An 18,213-nucleotide genomic window follows, 5' to 3' on the forward strand; every position below is an offset into this window, starting at 1 on the left:
CTTATTGGTTATTTGTTATTATTGTGTAATCTGCTTATTGATATCTCTTGCCCACTTTTCTACTAAGATCTTTTTCTTCCTGGTTCTTCAGAGTTTTTTTAATCTAATACTAGCCTTTTGTCAATAAGGCTAATATACACCATTTGCCTTTTGCTTTAAGGTATTTTTATGTTCAGAAATTTTTAATTTTGCATATTTTCTCAATAATAAAATCACTCAGAATTCCAAATTACTGACTTATAACTGGGCATTTGAAATATACCCAGTTGTACATGTAGGGTCTTATATTCTAGCTACTTCATGGTATGTTTTCATATCTTTTCTGCATGTAAGTTCCTTGAAAGCACAGGCCATGGCATTTCTTGAATGCCCTACAGCAACCAGCTCATAACCCAGAACACAGCAGAGCTCCAAAGGTCTGAGATGAAAAACTATTGTGTCTGGGATCTGCTTTGAAGCAATCCAGTTTGGCGTAGGAGATGAAAATAGGGTAAAGATGAAACAGAATCAGCCAGATGTTAATCATTGTTGAAACTGGGTGATGGGTACATGGGGTTCATTATACTAATATTTCTACTTCTGTGTATATATATATACACACATATATATATATATATGTACTTTATACATATATATGTACTTTATATATATACACACACATATATATATACTTTATATATATATATATATACTTTATATATATATACTTTACCGTCTGAGCCACCGGGGAAGTCCTATATATACACACACACATATTTTTACAGAGGCAGGTGAGAGGCATATGTGTAGCTTGCAGAATCTTAGTCCCCTGATGAGGGATCAAACCCACGCCCCCTGCAGTTGAAGTCTGGAATCTTAACCACTAGACCACCAGAGAACTCCAGCAACTTTTCTGTATATCTGAAAATTTCCATAAGCAAAGGGATTTTTTTTTTTTAATGTCTGCTTGACTGATTGGCCAACAGCATCAGAGAGGGGACTTCTGGAATAACAATGGCGATGAAAATTAATTACATATACATCAAGGACACTTCTGTGTCATAAAAAGGTTAAGAGCACAGGCCTTGAAATTAGGTAGACCTGGGTACAAATCCTTAGTGACCTTGAACTTATTATTTAACCCCTCTGAAACTCAGTTTTCTGGCATAAATAAGGCTATTAATAACTACCGCAAAAGGTTCTAGTAAAGATTAATGAGTGTAAAAATCAATGCCTGGCAGCAAACAGCACTCAATAAAGAGTTGCCATTATAATTATTCAGTGATGCACAAGCTTGACAAGCCAACATCCTAGTGGTGGTGATCCAATACCATTCCTCTATGGCTGTGATTTCAGTTCATCATATTGGGCAGTAGACAACAGCTTGGCAGAGGACTTGGAGAACAGATGTTAGGAGTTAACATTCCTGATACCCAGAAGAGAAAGCAGACAGGACCACAGCAAAGGACAAAATCAGTAGCTCTCATCCTTACACAGCAGGTCATCAAAAAGCCTTAACTCCATAGTCCAGTGATGCAACCAAGAACAAGAGTGATGAAGAGCTTATAAGAGCAGGTCATTCACAACCTGGACCAAACACTGGTATCTCTCTGGAGAGCTTGAAATAATAATAATGTATGGGTCCCTCACCCAGAATTTGATTTAATGATCTGAGATGTGGTCTAGATATCAAGGTTTTTTAAAAACCTAATGTTCTAATGTTTACCACTTTGCTGTTTGAGTTGGGGTGCAGGGTAGCAAGAGAAGCGGTCAAGGGAAAACAAATTAGAGAACAGAGACCACTGTATCCCATATGAACCCCATTAAAGCCAACCTAGTCATGTGGTCCCAAGCTGTGTCCCATGCCAGACAAAACCAGTCCCATGAGGGTCCCCTCCATATACTTCAAGAGCATATTACTGAATAATAATTCACAGGACTAAAGTATATTATTAACACCAGGATGCATGCATGTCAATAGTCTAAGCAAGGTCGAAATAATGTACCTGGTCTCTGGGTTTTGGTCTTAAGGAAAACAAAAACAAAAAAAGTCCAAGTCAGTGATAGTGGAGGTTGGGGGAGGCAGAAAAGCATTTTTTTTTCTCATAGCCTTTTGGCAGCCTGTCAATGCAATTGAAGCACACTCAAAGAGACAGCCTCATTTTGTGAAGTTATTGCAGCGTCTTTGATCAAGGGAAAAAGCACATCCATTTCAATCACTGTGACGGGGTCGGACCGGCTGTCTGGCTGCCTGGTTGCCCACCGGGGTGAGCCTGCCTCCAGCCCGCAGACACATGGCAGCGCTTAGCGTGTCAAACAAACGAGGGGGCTCTTGACTGTCGATCCAACCTCTGCTGAACTTCAGGGGCCCCCGCACTTAGCAATTCTGCCCAGGCTAATCTGGAAGTTCCCCTCCCCGGCAAACACCACCTGGTCCAGCCTGGCCTCCCTCAAACAAAAGCTGGCAGCAAACACTTCAGAACCGAGAGGGCAGGGGTCAACCGTTCTCATAAGCAACACACTCAGGATTACAGAAGCCTAGAAAGGGGAAAAAAGGATTCTGCCTCCTCCCTATTACCTTGACCCCTGTCTCAGCCCCAAATGCAGCTGCAAGAGGTTTGATATTCTCCTGCAGATGTGAATTTTCAGCACAAAGATCACGTGGATTCTTTTCACTAGAATAAATGATAAAGAATCCATGGAGGAAAGGTTCAACAGAAGATTTTCTTTTTCTTGGGTGACATCGTCTGTAACATCCTGAGAAGATCTGAGTAACAGAACCAGAGTAGAGATGGGGCTAATGTTGACAATGGCAGATATTTATACAGTATTTATGTGTTCCAAGCATTTTACGTGTGTTGACTCATTTAATCCTCATCACTACCTTATGAGGTAAGCTACAGTAATAGTCAATAGTAATAATAACAGTAACATATAACATGTATAATATAATAATTTGTTGTTGTTTAGTTGCTAAGCCATGTCTGACTCTTTGTGACCTGATGGACTGTATCCCACCAGGCTCCTTTGTTCATGGGACTTGCCAGGCAAGAATACTGGAGTGGGTTGCCATTTCCTTCTCCAAGGGATCTTCCTGACCCAGGGATCAAACCCACGTCTCCTACATTGCAGGTGGATTCTTTACCACTGAGCCACCAGGGAAGCCCATAATAATGATAATTACTATATAAAATAATAATAGAGATAATAATCTCTATTTTTCACTTAAGGAAATTATGACCTAGAGAAATTAAATGATGTGCATGAGGGGGTGGGTGGCTTCACGCCCAGGCTGTCTGGCTCTAGGAGCGTTGCGCTAGCCACAGCACTAGACGGCCTTTCTCTAGTCCACACCTCAGAGCCTCCTTTACTTTTTTTTCAACAGGCATTTTTGTTTCTATTAAAAAGAAACAAACCAGTACAATATTCAAATTAAAGGAGAGAACTTGACTAAACTCTAAGAATGGAAACTTACTACACATTTGTTTTATGGAGATATGAACTTTAATATTTTTATAAATTCATCTAAAATTTTGCACCACGTGTTTATTTTATTTATTATGATAGCTACATAGTAAAGAGCTACATTTCTGGGAGAATTTTGAGAGGGGGTAAAATCAAGATAAAACACGGAATGCTTTGCACTCAGGGGCTGTGCTAATCTTCTCTGTATCATTCTGATTTTAGTGCATGTGTCGCCGAAGCAGGCGCAGAGAGCTTCCTTTTAAGCTGCCAGCTCAGAAAACAGCAGAGTGCGGAGGGCTCCAAGGGAGCTTGGGTGCTGGAGAGATTTGAGCATGGCTCCCAGTTCCTGGACCACTCTGCCTCCCGCTGTGGCTGCATCTTCTGTAAATGATGACAGCAACACCTACCTGGCAGGCTCGTGGTGAGACTTAAGTGGGAAGATGAATACAAGCACCTCTCACAGGGTGGGCAGCCAAGGTCAGTTTAACTTCGTGGTATCAATCTTGGCTGAACACTTGAAACTTTAAAAAACACAAGGCCCCGTCCCTACCCCACCACCTCCACCAGCACTCAGCCTGAAATCAGCAGTCCCCTGGGCCCAGCCCCCAGATGAAACCTGAAACCCAGTGGACCAAAGGCCAGACTCACCCTTTCCCTCCGTTCCCACCCCCTCAAAAATTCTGGGGCGATTACAAGGAAACTGAAACTCCTAAGGCCCCCGCCTCCAGCCCTCACGTGGCAGAGGTCCCCAAATGACACTACCTTCCAGTGGGAGTCACGCCTGTCCCAAGCAAGGGGCCGACCCCGCCTTGTCCAGTGACGCTCCCCACTTTCATCCAGCTGTCCCCGCCCGCTAGACTGTCCCCACCTCCAGCCTGAAAGCTCTACCACCCGGCTGTGCCAACTTCAACACAGCCGGCATTGCTTTTACCCAACCTCCAACCAGAAGATCACACAGGATCAGAGGGAAGACTGCCTGAAAGGAGATTTCAGAATCTGAGTGCATGCATACACGAGTGCACACGCATGCTAGCGCAGACACCACACATGCACATGTGCACATAGATACCATGTCCCACACAGCACACACATACGCCACACACACACACACAAAGACAGCCTCCACACGCACATACACAGAAACCATACAACACACACAGAGACACACATGCACACAAGAACCACACAACACACACAAACACCCACCCACAGGCACACATACACCACGCAACACACGTCCACCACACACACATGCACACGCTCCACTAACCACAGACACTTCACACGCCAAAGGAGCGTGGCTTCAGCGGAAGCTTGGGGCAGGATAAAGAGGTGTGCAGAAGGGGTAGCAATGAACAGTGAAGGGAATACAGAGGCTGCCCATGGAAACCCATGAGGGTAAGAAAAAATAACCAGCCTACGTTTGACAGAAGAGGAAAATGAAGACGGGCAGCGGGAGGACAGGGACAGAGCAATGCTAGTTTCCTGGCTCGAACTCGCACAAGCCTTTCAGGACCCACTGCCGGCGGCGGGCACCCAGTGGCAGGGGGGCCCGGGAGGGGGACACAGGTCCCAGAGGCAGCACTGGGGGTGTCACAGAGCCCTCGTCTGTTTCCAGGAAGCAAGGCTCTCGGGGCCCTCCTGCTCCCAGGCCCCCAGGAACCGGGGCCTGAGAGAGTAGCCAAGGCCTACCTGGGTGAAGGAGCCATCCTCGGTGCACTCCGGGACAAACACCGCCTCCTGGGGCTTCTTGGCTTGCTCCAGGGCCTGAGCCCGCTCCAGGCGACACTTGCTCTGGCCAGCGTCTAAAAGAGGGAGGTGTGCACGTCAGAGTCCCTTGGACCCCACACAGGAGCCACGGATTCCAGTTGTAGAAATGCTGAGAGAAAAGCACTGTGTTGTGGGGGCCCACACACCGCCACACATCACACATATACGCCACACATGCAGTCAGAAACCACACCACACAAACAGAGACACACATGCACACAGACACATAAAAGCCGGCTGTTCCAGGAACACGAGGGCAGGGACTAGTGAATGCCCCACAGCCTCACCTGCCTCTCAAAGGTATTCTTAGAAAAAGTCAGGGGGGTCATATTTATACCCGGTTCTGTTTATTCCTTTTCTCCCAAATATCCCTCATCCCTCCTAGGGGAAAAAAAGTTCTACTTCTATTATTCTTCACTGACTTTATTTAAAAACATGTAAGCCCAAGGAGTCTCAAAGATGTTTTGCAATTCAAAAACTGCAAGCTCTTTTCTTTTTTTTTCTGGTGCCACCATGGATTTTTTTTAAAATATTTATTTGTTTATTTATTTATGTGACCATGCCAGGTCTTAGTTGTGGCATGTGGGATCTAGTTCCCTGACCAGGGATTGAACCCAGGCCCACTATACTGGAACACAGAGTCTTAGCCACTGAACCATCAGAGAAGTCCCCAGCAAGCACTTTCTTTGGGAAATCAGAGGCTCTAGGGCAGCCGGCTTAGCCTCCCACAATTTCTGTAATAGCTCTGATCAGTCCACGGGTCACAAACTCACATACCAACAGGGTGTAGGAAAGCGATATAAGTTAGAGAAGGGGCTGGGTGTATGAAGCATGGCGTTCAGCTTGGTGACACCACCGGGAATGCCGGGGACTGCGGCAAACGAGAACAGGCTCCCTTTTAAAGGACGTGGCTGCTTCTCAGCAGCCACATGTTTGCCTTGAGGGAGGGAACACAGGCCTCATATCACCACAGTTTCCAATTTTTTATGGGAAATACAAACATCCAGATTTTTAGGTTGAATTTCCCAATTTTTAAATGTTGTCTCAAACGTTTTTAATATGTTTAAATGTGTGAGCAGACCAAACAAAACACATCTGTTGGCTGTCAATGTGGAATCCCTATTCAAGAGCCAGCCATCATGTTTTGCCATTTTAAGCCTCTCTACAAAAAAAAAAGAAAAAGGAAGAATTATAAAAATTAAAAGCAGTAGCCAAATAGCAGCATTTCTCTAGGCCCTAGCAGCAGTGTTTGAAAGCCAGAAAAGTACTTATCTTTCAGCGGGCCTGTCCTCCCTGCCATATTCCCCGGTGGAAAGGGTAGGGGGAAAGGTTGCCAGATGAACAGACGCATTCTGAGTTCCCCCGATGGGAGTGCCCCACGCAAGGAGTGTGGTGCTCAGGTCTGTCTCTCCTCGTTGGGGCACGGGCACACTCACCTTTGCATCTGCCTCGATGTACCACACCCAGTGTTGGGTCTCGGCACTTAGCTCGCTGGTACTCACACATGGACTCATAGGACCTGCCGTCGGAAGCACAGACAGGTTTGGGTTGAGTCCTGGAGCAGTGGAGGTTGCACTGAGGGTCACGGTCACTTATGAGAAACTGGGTTGGGAAAAAAAAAAAGTGAAATGGTACAGGGGTTACTTTTGCAAGAAAAGTAAAGATGAGTTCACAATTTACAATACTAACTTGCCTTTGGGAAGCAAGTCCAAAATAATTAATTCCAAAGTTATTAAACCCTAGAAGTAGTAGGAAACCAAATGACCACAAACTCTAACCAAGGAAGGCATCCTGTACCCAGGAACTCACATGCAGGACCTCGTTAAACCTCACAACAACCCTATGAAATAGGAACCACCTATTTCGTAGATAAGGAAACTGAAGCCTAGAGAGAGGTAACTTGCCCAGTTTCACACAGTTCTAAGTGGTGAATCTGAACCTAGACTGGTCAGAGGTCAAGTCCAAGCTTTCACCACTGGGAAATTCAGCCTCTGGTCCACACTGATGGTCTCTGCACTTGGCCCTATTTGGGTACCTCCCCAAACCAGGAATGCACCAGGAATCTCTACTCTCCATCTTTGGAAAGTTTTATTGTCTAGAAAGTATTACTGAGCCCCCAGATCTATCACCCTTCCATTTCTGCCCACTGCTCTCTGTCAGAATACAGGTTAAGTTATTTTCTATTCTTCACCCTTCCATTTCTACCCACTGCTCTCTGTCAGAATACAGGTTAAGTGATTTTCTATGAGAAGGGAATTTCCTAACTTAACATAAACGTCCTCATCAGATTGCGAAATGCTGAGCTAAAGTTTTCTTTATAGCAGGACTTCCCTGCTGTACATTCTTATGCATTAACACCTTTGGTACATTCTTATGCATCACTAATCTCCCAGAGGTACAGTAAAGATAGATAGCTGTAAAGTATTTGCTACTCTTCCCGTTGAGTGTGGAGACTTCCCTTGAACCTGGACTGGCCTCAACAACTTGCATGACCAATAACACGCTGTGGCAGTGATGTCGTCCAACTTCTGGGCAAAGTCACGTGAAGCTTTGCAGCCTCCCCCCAGGTCTCTTGCAACACTCAGGCTGGGGGAAATCAGCCACCAGGTAAGAAGCCCAACACTGAGACCATCGTGCTAGGAGGAAGCCCAAGCTAGCATGGGGCAAAACCTAGTGGAGAGAGAAATGCCCAATAAACACAGCACAGAGATGTGTGAGTGAAGAAGCCTTCAAATGAGTCTCACTTCAGCAGTCACTTGATTGTAACTAACAGAGATGAAAAGGAGTAGCTGCTTGAGAGACCCCCGCCCAAGCAAGACCCACCCAGCTGAGCCCAGTCGACTCACCAGAACTGTGAGAGATAATGATAAGTTATGTCACTAAGTCAAAATTCTTTTTGTTGAAGTACAGTTGATACACAATGTTTCGGGTATGCAGCAAGCCATTAAGGTTTGAGTAGTTTGAAACAGAGCAATAGCTAACCAGATCAAGAGCATATATGATGCTGTATCTCTCAGACTTATTTGACCACAAACCCCCTTCTCAGTGAACCCCTGTCCACAACTGTAGGATACAGCTGGAAAACAATAACTGGACTCTACAATCCACGAGCTGCTGTTGAAGAACCCATGATTAGACTGCATGGACCTTGAGAGCTGGATCTACTCTTTCATCCCTCTATAGCAGAGCTCGGGACACAATGAAGGCTCTTCGTCAGGATGAACTGAGAGGATGAAAAGCCCATCATGGCACGTGGCAATGTCGTGAGCACACCTCTGGCCATCAGTGATGTTAGAGTTGACTACACACCATGCTCATAGAGGCTTAGGGAAGGTATGACTACAGGCCCTATTTCTATCTGCAGGCCCTTCGTGTGAAGCAAATAGATGAGAACTTGTTGATCCTTTTCCAGAACATCCAAAGGAGGTCCAGAGGCAATACCCCTCCCTTCAAAGGAGCACACGGCCCATACTGGCCAAATCCAAAGAGAGTCCAAGCCTGTCAATGAACACACAGACCGCCTCCCAGCTGTAAACACAGTCCCTCCCGCTCTCCTGACCACACGCTTGCATGCCGCTGCTCGGCAGAGGGAAGCAGCAGCTGGACTGAGACCACCCTGCACACACAGGCTTATCAGGACGGACAGCGCAACTAAACCTCTCTTCAGATCCTCTGGACGGCCACACTCACGCCTCCAGCCTGAGTCCTGCCCAAAGCTCAGAGGGAATGTCCTGAGAGTGTCTCAGTGTCCCCAGGTAACATGCAGTGGCTCAGCGGGTAAAGGGTCCACCCGCAATGCAGGAGACACAGGAAATTCAGGTTCGATCCCTGGGTCGGGAAGATCCCCTGGAGAAGGAAATGGCAACCCACTCCAGTATTCTTGCCCGAAAAATCCCATGGACAGAGGACTCTGGCGGGCTATAGACCAACGGGTCACAAAGAGTTGGACAAGACTGAGCGACTAAGCACGTCCCCAGGTAAAAAATCTGTCATAGATAGAGTCATCTCCCGAGGCAGCCCCCAGGTTGCCACAGAGTGGGGATGAGCGGATGTCATCCCCACAGAGGGGCAGGCAATGTCATCCACACTGCAAATCCTTGGGTGGTGCCCCTCTGTCCCCGGGGACCTTCACAGGGTCTCCTGCCCTGGCAAATCTGACCCCTTCTCTGGCCTCAGCTCTTCCTGCTCTGACGTCAACCTACTCACTCTTTAGTAGGGCACACTGGCCTGCCTTCCAGGTCCCATTTGCTCCTAACCCCAGGCCTTTATTTTTATTTAATATTTTCTTTTCTTTCTTCTTTATTCGGCTGTGCCAAGTCTTAGCTGCTGCATGCAGGATCGAGTTCCCCGACCAGGGATTGAACCCCGGCACCCTGCATTGGGAGCCCAGAGGCTTAGCCCCTAGACCACCAGGAACGTATCCCCCGTCCACCCCCGCCTCAGGCCTTTAGACACATCATTCCTTCTCCCTTTCCTCCCGCCGCTGCTCAGATTTCGGCTCATCTGGGAGGTTGTCCCTGACTCTCACAGGTGAGGACGGGTCCCCCTATAAGAACTTCTCACACCTCACTTTTCCTTCAGGGCTCTTACCACAGTTTGAGGACAAACTGATTTGTGGGATTTGATTAGCAATGGAATCCCCCACTCTGAGCGTCAAGAAGACAAGGAGACTGTCTCTTTCAGCCTGTAAACACATCTCTGGCATCCAGCACCATGCTGAGGTGCTTGACTATTTGCGGGACAAACGCATCCCTGCAGCGGCCTTTCCCACACGGCATTACCTGCAAACCAGCTGTTGTGAAGTGACAGGCCTGGTCCCCCAAGCTCCTGCCATCCCTGGTGGGAAGGGGGGTCACTGGGCTACTCCCCTACCCCACCCCCAGGCCCTCCTCTCTAAGCTTCCCTCTCCCTCCCTCAGAACACTACGGGCCGACGTGGGCCACCGCCTCCTGCCCTAGCTCCATTCAGAACCTAAGTTATCTCTGAGGCTGAGAGGAGGGTCTCTTCTCTCACCATCCCCACCCCAGGCCCCTCTGCCACTCCTGCCTTCCCAGCCTTGGACCGACTGAGCACCAGGGAAAACTTGGGACCCAAGGTCCAACTGAATGATGCAGGCTTAGAAGCCCTGGTCATGGGCACGTGGGTGGGCACAGGACCCAGTGGGCTGCAACCAGCAAAGCTGGCCTCGAAGTCTTTCTCCCTCCCTCAGACCCATTCCTAATCAGTCTGCAGCCTGGAAATGCAGCCAGACCTGGCTCCGTCATTCTGCCTGGTGAGCAGCCGGCGCCGGCCAGAGGGCGGGACCAGTGCTCTCACGCCCTGGCTTGCAGGCTGACTGGTGGCCTCAAAACTGTCCCAGAGCAGGTCAAGACACTGCTGTCCCATCGCTCTCTCCTGGTCCATGGGAGTCGGGGTTACTTTACATGAAGTGAGAGCAGCGTTGCATGTCAATCTGCAGGAGCTAGGGAACAGCTGGCTCTCACAATCACACAAGCATGGAAATATCAGTATCTTCCAACGCCTGGGGAAGTCAAGGAACTCATCCTTGGTCACAGAGGGATTTGGTAGCCAGACCTTGTCTGAAGAGTGATAAGAGCTGATAATAACATATCACTTACCATAGGTTAACTAATGTGACCTCCACAGTAGCCCTAAGAGGCAGGGTACGTAATGTGCGTGTCAGTGCAGAACTTGACACCCGGGGCCTGGCTCCAGAGCTACAACTTCTAACCACTAGACCACACTGCCTGGCATTATGATAGAGTAACACTGCAAACAGAAACTCTAACCCAACTGAAAAACCGGATTCCGTTTCGGATTAGCAGATACAAACTGCTATATATAAAATAGGTAAACAACAAGGCCCGAATGTACAGCACAGGGAACTACATTCAATATCTTATAATTAAATATCACGGAAAGCTAAACAAACAAACTGGATTTCTAAGTCAAAAACTGTTTACCCAAGAGCTTACTGCATGTAAGGCGCCAACTGCTGAAGACTCAGCTACGACAGCCCTGCCCTCCAGGCACTTTAAACCTACTCTGAGTAGCTCCTCATACGGCTCTCTTCACCTTCAAAAAAAGGGATTGAGCACTGCCTCGCTGTCTCCTCTGTAGCTCACAGGAGAGGGGAGATACAGGCATCCCTGTGGTGATGAACTATGGGCCATAAATTTGGTTTGGAAATGGTTTGCTTTGGACCAACAGAGATGCCACGGCAGCTATGCCAGAGACCTGCTTCATAACTCGGGGAACATAGCCTAGTGATGGACAGGTTAAAGGCAGCTTCAGAATAAGCTCCACCTGCCCTCCCCTCTCCCCAAGATCCTTCCTGGCTTCAGAAGAGCTCCCAAAAGGGTCCATCTAGAAATGACTGGCCCCCAAGGCCAAGTGAAAAAGTAACAGAACAGCCGAGGACCATTGCTAAAGACCGTCTCCAGTCATTTATGGTGTCTCATCTTTATCTATTTTAGGAACTGAGGGAGTTTGTAATTGCTTTCCCAAAAATAGATGAGTTCTATTTTTTTGGAGGTTTTTTTTTTTTATTCAGGTATAGTTGATTTACAATATTGAATAAGTTTGTGATAGAAAATGCAGTGACACACAATTTTTAAAGATTATACTCCTTTTATAGTTTCATAAAACACTGTCTGTATTCTCTGTGCTGTATAATATACCCTTTTAGTTCATTTAATTTATACATAGCTGTTTTTAACCTCTTAACCTTTTACCTCTATCTCACCCCTCTTCTCTCCTCTCTCCCCACTGGTAACCACTAGTTTGTTCTCTGTATCTGTGAGCCTGTTTCTTTTTTGTTATATAAGTGATGTCATACAATAATTTGTCTTTCTCTACCTGACTTATTTCACTAAACATGATACACTCCAGGTCCATCCACATTGTTGCAAGTGGCAACATTTCATTCTGTTTTATGGTTGAGCAGTAGTCCATATGGAGAAGGCAATGGCACCCCACTCCAGGACTCTTGCCATGGAGAATCCCATGGACGGAGGAGCCTGGTGGGCTACAGTCCATGGGGTCGTGAAGAGTCGGACATGACTGAGCGACTTCACTTTCGCTTTTCACTTTCATGCACTGGAGAAGGAAATGGCAACCCACTCCAGTATTCTTGCCTGGAGAATCCCAAGGATGGAGGAGCCTGGTGGGCTGCCAGAGTTGGACATGACTGACAAGACTTAGCAGCAGCAGCAATAGTCCATTGTGTGTGTGTGTGTGTGTGTGTGATCTTCTTTGTCCATTCATCCATTGATGGACACAAGTTGCTTCCCGTATTTTGGAATAACAGAATGACTAGGCCCTAATAGAATCACCCAAACCTCCGGGGACCCTAGGACACTGCTTGTTCTGTCATCCACATCTACTTTTATACTCAACAACCAAGCTTTATGATGCGCTCTGCACTGCAAGGTATGGAAAGCAGAACACAACCAGCATAGCCCTGTCCTCAATGAGCCTGCACTCTAGGGTATCAAGAACAAGCAACCTGACATCGACCAAGTTAACAAGGGAATAGGATACCATAGACTGAAGAGAATTCATCCTTGGGACTCTGTAACGCCACAAAGCCACAGAGTCCAATAAAACTTTCTGCAATGATAGACACGTTGTATATCTGTGCCATCTAGTTTATGGAAGCCACAAGCCATGTGTGGCTATGAAGCACTAAAACATAGCTAATGCAACTGAGGAACTAAATCTTTGGTTGCTTTTAATTTTAGTTAACTTTGAATAACTATATGTGGCTAGTGGTTGCCAGATTCAAGAGCACAGCTATTGCAGGGGATGGCGGGTTGGGGGTGTGATGGTTCACCCTTGCTGGAGTTTCTTCTAGTTGAGCCAAGCTACAACAGATTAGACCAAGAAGCAGATTCTGAGATAATTTCTGCATTTGGAAACTGGACATGAAAAACATGAATTTATTATTTACAGGTTTCAACAACAGAACATCCCAGCAGTTCAACACAGTCCACCTAAAGTCACAAAGGCAGATTTCTCCTCTCTTCTTCAGGAGACAGGAAGGACAGGCTGGAAGTTCCCAGCACCACCCATGACTGGGTCATTTCTCCCAGCACACAGACAAAACTCAGAGTCTGAGTCACCCTACTGGGACTGAACTCCCAGGCCAGAGAAGTCTGCTGTGGGCTCAAAAGCAACCAGAATTGGTGGAAATTTTTGGAGTTAAGCAGAGGCAAGCTGTCTCCCCAAAGAAGCAAGCCATTCCCCCCTGAGGAAGAAATAGCATTTTCATAAAAATCCTCACATCCCTTCCTTCTTCCTCACCAAAAGACAACAAAAACAAAATAATTATGTTAAGTATGATTGTGTAATATGGGAGCCAAACAAAAGGGGCCAGGACAACTGTGCGTTTGCAAGTGGCTCCTATTCCCTGCCTCTCTCCTTGGGGAGTGTGAGCGGTTCCAAAGCAAACATGCAGAATTTTCGTGCTCTGCTCACATTTGTAAAGCAGGACAAGCACTTGAAATACATTTAAACAATCCATCCTTTCTATTGGAAAATTAAGCTACCGATGGGGACCATCTTCACCAGAGGACAGACATGGGCAAATGAAATCAATGTTAGATAACAGTTCCTTCTGTCTGAAATGTGTACATGCTGATCCTTGCCCTCAGTTTCCAGCAGAGTACAATGTAAACCCTGCCACAGCTTTTGCTCAGGGAGACCATTCCACGACCACAAACTGTGTTGGGTTTGACAGACTGCCAAGTTTCCACGACAACAGAGGGAACAACAGAGGCAGCCTAAGCTTCCACTGGGGAGGAGATATTCGATTCTTTATAATAGGGAGTTGCTTTCACAGTTCTACCTGTACCATGCTGATTTCACCAGCATCTAAAATTCTAAAATGGCATTTTACTAGTAACATGCCTATTTCTATAGTTTTCTCAAGTGTAGAAGTGGGGGGGCAGGAACCATAGTATACAACCAGAGCAATGGTTTGGAAGTGTGAGATCCACACTTGGAAGAGCAAGCAGCATTCCCTTTATGATGTTGTTGTTGTTTAGTCGCTAAGTTGTATCCAACTTTTTTCAACCCCATGGACTGTAGCCCACCAGGCTCCTCTGTCCATGCGATTTCCAAGGCAAGAATACTTGAGTGGGCTGCCATTTCCTTCTCTATGGGATCTTCTGGACCTAGGGATTGAACCTAGGATTGAACCCTGCATTGTAGGCAAATTATTTACTGCTTAAACCACCAGGGAAGCTCCTCTTTATGATATCAGACTTAAAAATCACAGGCCGAACTCAAATAATTTGAGTGTTTTTTTTTTAATAAATTCATTTGTAACACAGCTTCAGGTACTCACTATTAACTTTTTTGTTTCACTTATAGATTGCTACAAAACAAACCATCCCCAGACTTAGTGGCTCCAAATTATTCATCATGTCTCTCAATTCTATGCATTGGCTAGGCTCAGCTGGATGGTTCTTCTGCTCCACATGGTTTTGGTTGAGATAACGCACAGGCTTCATTCAGCTGGGAGCCTGGCTGGGGCTGGAACACCCACTGTGACTTCATACACTGGTGCCTAGTTGGAGTGGCTGAAGGTGCAGAGGGCCTGGTTAGGTCTCCCTCTCCAGAAGACTTTCTTCTTTTATCCATGTTGACTTCTTTCAATCCTTAATCTCTTGTCTAGACGTCTAACTTTCTGTCACCAAACTTTTTTCCCCATTCAAGTTCCAGTTCCACACTGACTGAAGTTACCACTCTTAAGAAGCAAATGCTTTCATGTTTTAAACACTACTGTTAACTTCCTCAGACCTCCTGCTGCACTGTCTTCATATAGCTATCAAAACCTTCTACATACTTCATTAACATTTATGTATGTACATGTCTAGAAAAGACTGTGTCTTACTCCTCTTTATACACACAGGGCCTAAGCCAGAGCCAGTTGTTTAACACATGTTTGAAGAATGGATGGGTGAATATCAAACCTTACCTAAAAGATATCCCAAAGAAGCTCCTTTTTCTATCACTTACTGTAAAAAGAGATATTCTTTGTCAAACCACCACCAAATAAATGCTTAACACTCTCAAATGCAGAGTAATGGAAGCTGTTTTTTTCCTTTTTTTTTTTTTTTGTTTAAGAAACATCTATTAGATAAAGGAAGCCATACATTAACCACAGGACTTTCCCCTTGAATTAAGGAGGAAAAACATTCCTGAGCCATTGAAAAGAATGCAGCTGAGTGGCTGAGACAGTGTCCATGGAATTCATTCCCAGTGAAACTGGCCTTAGCCTGAGAATCCTCCTCACAAAGCTTGGAAGTCGTTCCACCCTCCAGATAAGTCACGTCACCCACAAGACAGACAGTAATCCGAGATGTCCAAGGTTGCTAAGCCTGAAATGTGTATGTTAAGGCAGGAAACCCTGACAATTTAACAGCCAATGTGATTAGCACTCTAGTTTTTCTGGCAGCTACAATATGCATGTACTTGAGTAAAAACAAAAGCCAGATTCACTTATAAATCATATTTTTGACACCCTGAATTTACTTTTTTTCCATAGAATCAACGTTGTAAATAATGGTGAGTGTCCCAGCCCAATCTGCTAATGTCAAATTGGAAGGAAGAGAAGAAGAAGGAGTCCTCCCCGTGTGCCTGATAAGTAGGTAACAGGTACAGTCAAGGCTTCCAGTGCCAGGCCCCCCAGCTGGGTAGAAATTCCTGGCCCTTCACACTGTTCCTTCCTGCCTCAGGACTTGGCATGTGTGGACCCTTTTCCCTGGACTGTGTTTCCACCTCATAAACTCCTATTCATCCTTCCATTCTCAATGCAAATGCAGTTTCCTGAGGGCGTTTGACTTCTCTGTTAGGTCAGAATCCTACGATAAACCTCCACACACCCTCTACTGTCCACTGTGGCCTGTGTCACGATTGAAATTAAATGACCAACTATTTAATTATACATTTCTTGCCCCCTCCCTCCCCACTAAGCCACTGCTCCCTGCAGGCAGGAACCATGATCTGCTGGGTGTCACCCTGCTGGATCCCCAGTGCCTGGCAGGGGCCTTGCCCAAAGTGGGTGTGTAATAAATATCTATTGATTGAATGAATGAAGAGAAAACTGAGGCTCAGCCAAGTTAAGCTGGTAAGTGGCAGGATACATCTATAAGTCTGACTCAGTGGCCCAGATTCTCTATGACACCACATGGCCTCCTTCAAGGCAGGACGGTGAGGGCTGAGCCCTGGAGGCTGGCTGGGGAGGTGGGCAGGGGTGGGGGTGGGTGGCACAAATGGAGCTCTGCTGTTAGCCCTGGTATCAGTGGCAGGGTTCTTGGCAGTAGCCCCCCTGGTGGACAGGAGAGGAGACTGGCTCTGCAAGCAAAGAGAGCTTTCCTAAGGGAGGGGACTTTTTCCTCCTTATGTTTGTAAGTCCAAGTCCAGCTCAAGGTTTTAGTACTCAGGCACTATAAAGTGTTTCTGGGAGATAAATCTATTACTGAAAGAGGGGAAAAGGCCACTCGTGGAGCCAGTAAGTCAAGACGCACATTCCAGGACATCCGGCTGCAGCTCGGCCCAGTCCCAAGCTGGCCCTGTCCGCCTGCTGTCACCGGCTTGCTTCACCATCTGCAGAACCGGATTTCAGTCTTGTTCTCCGGGACGGGGGGCCGCGTCCTCGGGAACGAGGAGGAGCCAATTCACACGAAGACATCCCTCACCGACCCACTACCTAATCCATCATCTGCCCTGAAAATCCACATCCCCACTTTTGCCCGCGCTCTCACCCTTCCCTGACCTCGCAGCCCCCGCATTTACACAGGTGCACAGGAGGGCCTCGCTCAGGGCACCTCAGAGCAGCCCCAGAGATGGACGAGGGGAGATAAGGGAGGTCAGAGGGGGCGGGGGCTGCAGCGTGGCGGTGTCTGCTCTTCTTCTCCACACCTCCCCAGCAGGGCCTGACAACAGCACGCCGATTAAAAGGCTTTTCACGCTGCTGAGGGAAAGCAGACGGCCCCCTCCAGCTGTTTGGCAGCTGGAACCACTTGTGTTGTTTTAGCCAGGAGAGGCCTGACCCTCGTCACCCCAGCCCCACCCCCTCCCCAAGGGAGGAATTCCGTGGTCACCCCGGCCTGTCCACCCAGCTTCCCTCCTCCACTCTGTCCCCCCACAGCTATGGAGATGATCAAGCAGGACCCAGGGGACAAGGTTGTCTTACACCAGGTGCCATTGATGGGGAAGGGTGGGGAGGTGGTCAGTGGGTTCAACAAAGCAGCTGAGACTCTGGTTGGAAAGAGGCACTAACAAGGTTGCAAAGGTAAACCTTCTAACTCAGACCCCATCCACATCCCCAAACCATGCCCCATGCCAGCCTATTTGAACAGCAAGCACGGATCAAGTGTGGGTTAGGGCCCAGGCCATCAGATTTCTAAAATACAAAGCATTCTTCTAAGCGATGGAGCCAGACTCAAAAAGCTACATACTGTCTGATTCCATTTATGCAACATTCTGGAAAAGGCAAAACTATATGACTAGAAATCAGATCTGTGATTGCTGGGAACTGGAAGTAGGAGGAGAAAGGGGGAAGTGGTGATATGCTCTATCTTGATTATGGTGGTGCTGATACAGCTACATAAACTTGTTTAAAAAAAACCAAAGTGTACACCTAAAAAGGAGGAAGTGTACTGCATGTAAATCATACCTCAATAAACAAAAATAAATAAATAAATAAAAGAGAGAGAGAAGCACAAAACTAAAAAAAAAAAAAAAAGCATCAGACCTCCCATAAGCACACAAAGAGGTTTCTGGAGATTTTTCTGCCCACTCCCTTCAATGACCAAGCATCATGCTAGGTGTGTTGGGGGTTATGAAAATAAGCAAGAACCAAGGCCCTGCCCCCAAAAGTTGATCCAGTTGCCAAGATGGACATGTGTACAGCTAACTTCATTGGGACAACATTTTCCAAATCAGCATCCAGGAAGCAAAGCCTGAGTCACAAATAGACGAAAGGAAAGA

General features: G+C 46.7%; 1 protein-coding gene across 4 annotated transcripts in view; it reads right to left on the reverse strand.

Annotated features, from left to right (window-relative positions):
• The window catches only part of SMOC1 (SPARC related modular calcium binding 1), a 141,382-nt gene that overhangs the window by 71,021 nt on the left and 52,148 nt on the right, over positions 1–18,213 (reverse strand). For all 4 annotated transcript variants that reach the window (XM_043921054.1, XM_043921053.1, XM_043921052.1 and 1 more), the window contains exons 2-3: positions 6,651–6,816; positions 5,137–5,249 (exon numbers count right to left, since the gene is read on the reverse strand). In XM_043921054.1, coding sequence (XP_043776989.1) covers positions 5,137–5,249; positions 6,651–6,816 — 279 coding nt within the window. The remainder of the gene's footprint in view (positions 1–5,136; positions 5,250–6,650; positions 6,817–18,213) is intronic.

The sequence above is a fragment of the Cervus elaphus genome, chromosome 12 (assembly GCF_910594005.1).
Source record: "Cervus elaphus chromosome 12, mCerEla1.1, whole genome shotgun sequence".
In the NCBI taxonomy this organism is placed as follows: Eukaryota; Metazoa; Chordata; class Mammalia; order Artiodactyla; family Cervidae; genus Cervus; species Cervus elaphus.